Raw genomic sequence first — 9,300 nt, forward strand, 5'->3', positions numbered from 1 at the left:
TTATGTGATTTAATATTTATTATATTAGAATATTAATCACTTTGACATCATGACATTGAAATTTGTACATATTGCGCCCTATGTTTGTGCCAAACACAAGCCTGGAGCAACGTGCAGTCCAATTGTCCGCATGGTGGGAGTACTTTCTTTTAGAATTTTCATAGACAGGTGCAGGTAGAAAAACGTATTTGCACCGTTGTGGGAGTGAACACAACTGATTTGTTTCCTGGCCAATGGAATTGGCTTCCCTCATAACATTTAAATGCAGCGCAAGAGAGGCGCACACAGTCTTTGACATCGCAGAAGCAGGAATGGACTCGGTGGAGTGTGCAGCGTACATTTATAAGAAATTGCAAGCAGACCTCCACAGTTGGATAATGTGAACCTGGCCAGGGAGATTACTGCTGTTAAGTGGGCACTTGAAGACCGCCTTCCACCACAGTTAGTGTCTGAGCCCGACCACCATCACCCCACCCCAATAGCTGGGCCAAATTCTCAATCATGGTACACAAAACTTGCTCCAGCATGAAAATCAAGATGTGCCAGTTTTAACGCCAAGCGCATGTGTGCTGTCTATGGATCCCTTGGTGTTTATCTTACTGTTAGTGCAGGTAAAAATAATTGGGTTTATCTGTAATTTGACAAGGCACAAGTGCAAAGATTTTTCTCACAAAACATCAGTAATCAAAAAGTGATAATATACCAATCTTCCATGTAGCATTATGATAGGACAAGCTTGCTTAATGCTCTTCAAAGCCTCCAACCTCCATCGATGATTTGCTCTGTGCCAGTCACATAGGCCGACTGTGGAGGAGCACACACGTGACCACACCAGACATATTAGGTACATCTGCATAATTTAATGTGTAATAAATTAAATTAAGTGTCCGAAAAGTCACCATAGACTTCCTTTTTTCTGTTTCATTTCATGTATCATTCGATGGGATTGATGCCATCAGCCTTTGAATGATTTTTTTTATTTTTTATCCCTGAATGCAGTTCAGCGGCAGTTTGAGAAACTTTATCGCCATCACACTGCTCCAACACTACAACTACATACAATTTCTTCTATCCATGACAAATTTCTCAAAACAGGATATGTTCTTTGCAAGTCAACTCTCAAGGCTGCAAATATCCATAGCATTCTCACCTCATCTGAGGCCAGGTACACACACAGGTATGCCACCTCTTCGGCTGTGCACATTCTGCCGGTTTTCTGCCTTGCCATGAAATCCTTATAAGCCTGTAGAGAGCGTTGTATCCACTTCAGAACATTATGATTACTACAAAAAAAAAATTAAACAAGGTGATCGGTACCTTTTCCGGGTCAGGTTGAGCTTGGATCCGACCTCTTAGTGATGGAGTGTCAACAGTACCTGAGGAAAAATTTAGCTCACAGAGCTTCAAAAAGCACATTTTCTTCCTGATTAATGTAATTTACATATTGTCTGGGCTGAACGATTTGAAGGTATAATCTATTTGCAATTTTTTTCTTCAACATTGTGATTGTGATGAATATGCTTTTTTTTTTCCAAGGTCCTTTTTCCATGCATTTTGAAATGGTATGGAAATTACTCAAAAATATTCTACTACATTGCGATGTCGATTAGATTTGGTCCCTTGCAAATAAATGAAAGTAAAATAACTGCCTTGCAGAGGTGCCAGACAAGCTGTGAAAGCCTTAATCAAATTGAAAAAAAAAAGTGTGCTTAATTAAATACAAAAACGTATACACTACTATCTACTGATATACATTGCATTATCCATTTGACTGTTACTATAGCAGAGGGAAACTTAACAGGACACAGTGACATGTTTTTTGTTATATACTGAATGTTCTTGGCTTACCAGGACAAACACAATTACAGCGAATGCCTTGCTCAATGAAATCGGCGGCTATGGATTTGGTGAGGCCAATCACGGCCGCCTTGGAGGTGCTGTACACACACCGGTTCACCACACCTGTGTCAAGGAAACATATGTCACACACGCGCGCGCTCGCAAAGCTGTTATCTGGCATAAGAGGATTAACATGCTCATACAACAGTGCCTTAATGTGCCTTTAAATAAGCATTTGTTACACGAGTCAATCCAAACCAAAGACTTGCTTCACCTTTTATGCTTGATGCAACGGAAGCCATGTTAATGATGTTTCCAGATTTTCTTGCCAACATCTGCAATGATAAAATGTATTGGGGTGATGGAATCAACCTATAGAATAATGGACATATAAAGTGTTAGTTTATGTACATTTAATTTGGTATCATAAATAGATTTCCAATTTCAGTTTGGTCTATTAACGCATCTTAGTGATTGAGCAGTTACTGCCAATCATGACACAGGCTCAGATTAAAACTGTTTATCTCGGTATACAAAGGGTGGCAATGAAATAAATAAGCATATGTCAGTCAATTTACAGCTGCATCGGAACAAGATCAAGTGGATTAGGCATTTAGTGAGGAGGGCAAGGGTCACCTTTGGCAGGAAAGCTCTGCACATAAGGTACATGCTCCGGATGTTCACATCCATGGTAAAATCCCAGTCGGCCTCTTCACAGTCCAAGATGGAGCCATGGTGCACAAACCTATTGTGACACATACATATTCCAAATCTTACTGAGGTTCTTATGTTTGACCTTTGTTAAGGAGATTTAGCAAAGGTCAAGGAAGGTTAAACCTTGAGGTGTAGGGATTTTTGATACGTATTAGTGGGAGATGGATATTGGATATATGACCAAAACAGCATGATGGCTGCACGAGTTAAGTTAGGCTACCTTTACTGTGTCTGAACTGACTCAAATGTATCCAAAGATGTGAATGTGAGTATGAATAACTGGCTGGCTAGCGATCAGTGCAGCATCTACCCTACTAGCGACCCTTTATGATGACAAGCACCATAGGAAATGTATTGATGAGCAGGTAAATGGAGCCCTGTGATTGGCTGGGGCCCAGTTAAGGATGTCAAAGAATAAACATTTCAGATTATTTCTATTAACGTAAGGGATGAACTGCCAAGTAACTGAGACCAAAATTATTAGATATATATGGAAAATATTAGAAACAAAACCCTTTACTCTACAATGCGGTGGAGTTTGACAAACAGCTTACATTATTAAATACATTTTCTGATAGTCAGTCGATCATTCTAATTCCTTTTTGTTATGAAGATTGTTCGCTCCCTTTTTGAAACTTCACAACAAAGTTAGTGTTACTGGAAAAAGGTCAAGTACCCTGCAACATTGAACAGCACATCTATGTGGTCATATTCCTTGGCCAGGGCCTCCACTTGTTCCTTCTTGGTCACGTCCACCACCTTGGTCCTAATACCTGCTCAGGAAGAGAAAATGCAGAATGACAAATTAGATTTAGATTAAATAGGTTTGCAAACCAGTAATTAAATATAATAATATACAAAAATGATCTACGATATATCTAAATTTAAAACTCAAGGGGATGGATTATCAATATTCCTGTCATTACAACACCGTACGTTACCAGCAGGTGGCGATATTAGACCTTCGTAAACAGTCACTACCTTGAATACTATCCAGTTCCTTGAGCTTCTCCTCATTTATATCAGTCGCAGTGACTTGAGCCCCCTCCTTTGCAAATGCCTGGAAATTTAAAACACAAGTATGTTACTGTGGCTGTATAAAGGAAAAGTATTAACACAAAAAAAATCTAACTAGACTGCATGTTTTTGCAGGGGACAGGAGAAACTCATTTATTGAACATATCTCAGCTCGCCTTCTGAAAAAAATATTAAGGCAGAGTGGTGATTTAAATTCCATTACTGGTTTTCTATTATCACATGATGTCATTTTCTAAAACCAATACCTCAACCCTCAATTTAAATTGATTCTAGCTCCCACTAGTTTGTGGTTGCCGAATAGTGTGTAAAGCGCTTTGGGCACCAGACGGTGCAGATAAGCACTATATAAGTGCAGTCCATTTACCATTAACAGCAGAGAACGTTCTTGTATCAAAGTACCTTTTACAGACTAAATTGAAACGTTCAACAGACCTCCAACTTGACAGCAAGCAACTTTTAATATTATGCATGTCTCACCAAATGGTCTAAAACAGTTTAGATGCATTCTCTCCTCTCTGTGTTAAATCCTTCACACTTCACCCACATACATGAGGCTATTGCTTTAGGTAGAATAGAATTGAACAATTTGGAGTAGAGCATTTTCAAACTCTTTTCTTGTGACATGAAGAAGCTTCTCACAACATCTACAGGATCACAAGATCAGATATTTAGTATGAATGATAGTTCCTAACAGCAATGCCATGCAAGCAATAAAACAGATGTCATAAACTAAAACCGTTATTGCTGTATGATAATGGTCTTGGTGTAATGTTGAGAAACACATATACCACTTGCAGTTTTGCTTCTAAGATCACTAATTTGTATACAGTGTATATATATATTTAAAAAAAAATCTGCTGCTACTGCAAAGACGTTTCATAACTCAAAATGGTCTACATAATGGGACAACACTAATATTTGTTGCTTGTATGCAGTTGTAATATGCAAGTCTACTCTAGAAACGGCATTGACTGCATAGAGCAGTCTATTAAATAAACATTTTACACTGATAATGTGGACATATCAGTGGGAAATCTGATTACAATTGCAGCAGCACGTCCGATCCCCTGCGCAGCGGCTGACAACACAATCACTTTCCCATCTAAACGGCCCATGGCGCACTGCTTCCAGCTGCTGTATGAAAACAAGAGCATAGAACAACAACATTTTGTTCATTAAGGCACTATGTCACTGTAAAAGCTATAAATTAAAATAGAGGAACCTGCAAATTCTTTTTAAGTTGCGCAATGTAAGGTTCAACCTACATTTGTGTGACAGTGTAATTTTTTTCTTAGGCTTTTCCGTGATGCCACAACAGAACGGTACCATGCAGTCAGAGGGGTAAAGTGTGATCATGACAATATACTGTAACCGAGGATGGGACTTAATTGTGACATGAAAGCACAATCGTACAGTAATATTGCTAAAATGACAAAAAGTCAACATAAGTCAATAAGTCTACAGCTAATTCAGTTGTGTCCACTGATTCACGGTCGAGTCGAGAACGAATTTCGCCCCACTTAGGTGGGTGTGACACAGTGGTACTTTAACTTAATGTACTGTATCACAGAGTAAAGTAGTCCAATAGAGTCAGAACTGGCCAAAAACGTGCAGATTTAAATCTTGCTCCAATTTTTTGTGTTCATTTATTGTAGGCGTTCATATGCACGTATGAATAACTGTAAAGTTAATCTATCTAGTCACATTTGGTGAGTGACCTAAATTTATATTTTGCAGCAATTTTACAATGGTCAGTGTTCACTCATTATTTCGGAGTCCATAGTATGCACTTATATAACTTACATTTAAATCGGTGACATGAAAACATAGGCCTACGAGCGTCTAGCCTACAACACTAAAGTGCAAAGTACAAATCGTAAAACAGTCTGTTCTGGATGGCAATAGTAAAAATGCATGCTAATTTTTCTCTTCCCTCTGTCTCACTTGTTCCCAAAGTGAATGACATGTCCATGTGGCAGTCAACGAGCACATTAAGAACGTCACACTGCTAGGTTTATAAACGTGTAAATCAAAAGTGGCCAAACTTTGCACTAACTTTAGATATTCGGTGTTGAAAACATACCTGCTCTGCAGACTTGATCCAACAACAATTTCGCAGCCACACACCACACACGTGATCCTGTTAAACTTGCTGCTATTGGCTATCAACCCGGAAGTACCACAGCGAATAGCATTCTGAAGGAATGAAGAAAGAAAGAAAAAAAGAAAGAAAGATGAGATCAGTCAGTCTGTCTATACAGTTTTATTTTTAGTAGGAAGTAATTGTGTTGCACTTAATATTTAATGAATAACTCGTTATATATATTCCTATTTACAAAATCTATTTGAACAGGTCAGTCCAATGTAGCTCATAATATGTATGAGCTATTTGCGCTTTTGCGGTGACCACTAGCCCAATAGCTTGTATTTGAATGAGCATGAGGGGAGGGATTCAAGACACCTCATTATTGTCAACATCACAGATGAGTCGAGTCCCCTGGGATCCTTTGCGCTGCAGCTCCCTCTCGCTCTCTGAGGGAAACACTTCAATCAGTGGACAGTAGCAAAGCACAATAGAGATAACGCTGAACTAACAACATTTTTGGCTGTGTACAATGAAGTGTTTTATACTTCAAAGTAAATCACTTGTCTGCAGTGTATTCATGTGTGAAATAGATCAGTCTCACACCTGATTTATATTCTGTATATTGTGCTGTATCAACAATGTAGTATAATATTTGACATTTTCTTTTTTCAAAGCAAACAATAGGAAAAGCTTAGGAGACTGTGCGATTAGAAAAAAAATAATACTTGAATGCAGCTGCCCACAGGGAATGTAGCCTGCAGGTTTACCAAACGTTTGATAACCTTTTTACCATCACGCTATGAGGATTCTTTTACAATCCAAGTCCCTACAGGAGGTATTCAATGAGGTTTATTGAATTTTTCACTGCAATGAAGGCCCTCACTTGAACTTGAACTTCGGTGAACTTTTTAACAGAAAGCCTCTCCTCAAGCATTGACCTGGACATAGCTTTTTACTATTGTATCCGTTTGGATGGGTGGATGTTGTGGAACTGTATTAAATCGTAATGTTTGAAAAAGTATTTAATAATCCTGTTAAGTTAACCACTGCATATGAATGAAAAAAGAATGACCTCAACAACCGTTTTATTTATACAATATTCAAAATACCTTTGTTGTCTTCCATGCCTCTTTTCAGAGTTGATTCCACATACAAGTGAGTACCGGTATTAATCTATGGTTTAGTGATGGCATAATTCTGTCCCCCAGCATCCTGTTAATATTTCCTCCACAGATGCAACTTCTTTATAAAACTATCAATTACTTCATACCAGAGTGATACTCAGAATTTGTGACCCAAAAAAATGTTTTAGTCAAAGTTACTGAACAAAATATCAAGTTACGCATTTGGACGGAAGCAGGCCCCCACCTGAACAACTAACCTTGAAAGTGTAACTCGCAGGCCCCCACCTGAACAACTAACCTTGAAAGTGTAACTCGCACATACGTGAAAGTAGACCATCAAAAATATAGTACTTGGATTCTGTTTCTTGTTTTTGTCAGACTTTTGCTTCTGTGTAGAAACATTTTGCTTGTTTGTATCCCGTACGCTATGTTTTTTGTTTTGTGTTTGTTTTTACATTGTTACCGTACATTATATGAACCAAAACAACTCTAATTGTTGGACTGGGCTGGTCACTGCCACTAGCAGACGGTTACTGTACAACTGACCAGATTTCCACTCTCTCAAACCAATTGTGTCTTGAGGTCAACTCGCCCTGGATTAATGAACTTCCTCATTTAAGATGTTCATGTTTATATTGCATTAGGTTGAGTGCACTGTGTTGATACCTTTAGTAAGATAGCTGTCCAAGTGGAATGCTTTAATCTACTTCAAAGAGGTCATTCTGTTAGGCAAAGGTGTAAGTAGATGTAAAAGGACTGATGACCGCCGACTGCTTGACACACTCTACATTGCTCTCAACTCTTTGAGATTTTCAACCTGAAGACTGCATTACAACAACTAAATAATGTTTAAATTATTGTTCTACACATAATAATAAGTGGACTGCATGAAAACGCTGTAATCAAAGTCTCCGTTTCAAAGCAGCAAGAGGCCATTGAAAGAGCATTTCCAGTCAGATCCAACATTGAAATGATATTACAATGCGTCCAACAGCCTGATGAAGACCAATTTACCTTTCTGGGCTCACTAAGGTGATGAATGTTCACAGCGGAATGGATCCACTGGCAGAGATGGATAATGGTAAGTATACATACAGCCAATAAAGCCTTTCTCACCAAACGCTTTCTGGACAACATTAATCCAGAATTGTCTGCAATGATCAAAGCAAAATGCAACGTTTTGGGTAGTACAAAAACAATTCAGCTCATTATAGTATAGAAGCCCAAACTTCCTGATCTATCACACAATTCAGCCAACGGGAGCAGCTCTATTGGACGTAAACAAGCTCTTCTTGGATGAGTGAACTCAATCACAAGTTGGATGCGACTCTTGAGTCACGGGGCAAATTGAGAACCACCATAGAGAAATTGACTTCTCGAGACTCAAGGTCAAATGAAATTATTGTCGGCCTGCTCCCAGAACAATTGTTATTTGGACCTTTCCCCTGGTTGAGATCTACTGCTTCTGGATGCTAGCGTCCCCTTTTCTCTCTTTTTACTCCTTCCTGTGTCGCGATTAGGCAGACAAAGGCTGTCTCCATGGCAACGAGACGATATGATTTGGTGTACCAGATGGGACACTCTGGCCTGCACAAACATTCACAATAACATACTGCACACACAACCCTTTTTCACCGGCACCGCCTACTGTTGGCTTCCAACTTTGATTTGATTTTCATCACATTATAGCTGACTACAAAAAATATTTAGTTGTTAAACCCTTGCTGGGAAGTCATACTGTAACATCAACAATAACAACAAGCAACAAGCTATGGTTAAGTCAATGGTGCAAACTCAATGCCCGCTGGTAAGATCCTGTCCACTGTGTCAACAGCGGCCCATGAAAGCTTGCTACAATTTTTTATGACTTCTGTTCAAAAGCAGCACTAGCATTCTACTATCCAAATGCTGATGAAACTATGTAATAAGATTAGGCAATGCCCAAACTAAACAGTTCAGGGGACAAGAAGTGTAACTGCCTTGCACTGTAGCAAGTCCATGAAAAACATTGTGAAGCTTAGCTTGTGGTTGGTAGACATCATGGCTAGCCATATATTTCAGCGGGGGAGCGACTTTTCCCGGGCTCTTCAGATGGAGCCAAAGCAATAACAAATGCCATCTTTAGCGTTTTTTACAGCATCATAATTCACACTGCTCCAACTGTAGCTACAGTATTCGTGTTATGCTTTCATAAAAACGAAGTATTCATAAGCTGTTGATGTTTTATTTTAAATGTCACTAAATCTGTTCCTGTTTAGTCAGGAGATAAAGCAACGTTTTATTCCCTTACCAAACTGAACCCTAAATTGAAAACCATGATACAAATCGAACCATGACCTTTGGTGTACCGCCACACCCCGATCATTTATACATTTATTTGGATTCATTGTTCCAACCTCACCCCTGCGGGAAACCACGACTGTGATGAAATTGTACAAGTTTGACACCTCTGGTTGAAGTCATATGGTATTGGCTGAAATGGGGCATTTGACATTTGAC

General features: G+C 39.0%; 1 protein-coding gene across 1 annotated transcript; it reads right to left on the minus strand.

The window, feature by feature from the left end:
* Nucleotides 1–5,739, minus strand: bdh2 (3-hydroxybutyrate dehydrogenase, type 2). Its single transcript, XM_077570890.1, has 10 exons — nucleotides 5,675–5,739; nucleotides 4,635–4,725; nucleotides 3,535–3,613; nucleotides 3,230–3,326; nucleotides 2,476–2,584; nucleotides 2,114–2,174; nucleotides 1,849–1,962; nucleotides 1,318–1,376; nucleotides 1,151–1,243; nucleotides 1–804 (listed from the first exon to the last, which is right to left on the minus strand). The coding sequence occupies exons 2-10, from the start codon at nucleotides 4,704–4,706 to the stop codon at nucleotides 751–753; spliced, it is 738 nt and encodes a 245-aa protein (XP_077427016.1). The 5' UTR covers nucleotides 4,707–4,725; nucleotides 5,675–5,739; the 3' UTR covers nucleotides 1–750.
* Between the last annotated feature and the right edge of the window lie 3,561 nt (nucleotides 5,740–9,300).

Source organism: Vanacampus margaritifer, chromosome 7 (genome assembly GCF_051991255.1).
Source record: "Vanacampus margaritifer isolate UIUO_Vmar chromosome 7, RoL_Vmar_1.0, whole genome shotgun sequence".
In the NCBI taxonomy this organism is placed as follows: Eukaryota; Metazoa; Chordata; class Actinopteri; order Syngnathiformes; family Syngnathidae; genus Vanacampus; species Vanacampus margaritifer.

What these genes read in the sequence shown, in the direction of transcription:
- bdh2 (XM_077570890.1), bottom strand. Translation starts at nt 4,706, where the DNA reads ATGGGCCGTTTAGATGGGAAAGTGATTGTGTTGTCAGCCGCTGCGCAG. An exon ending in GTGCTGTTCAATGTTGCAGG is followed by an intron (nt 2,585 to 3,229) that starts GTACTTGACCTT and finishes GTGTCACAATAG; the next exon opens with GTTTGTGCACCATGGCTCCA. An exon ending in TGTACCTGGCCTCAGATGAG is followed by an intron (nt 805 to 1,150) that starts GTGAGAATGCTA and finishes GCTCCTCCACAG; the next exon opens with TCGGCCTATGTGACTGGCAC.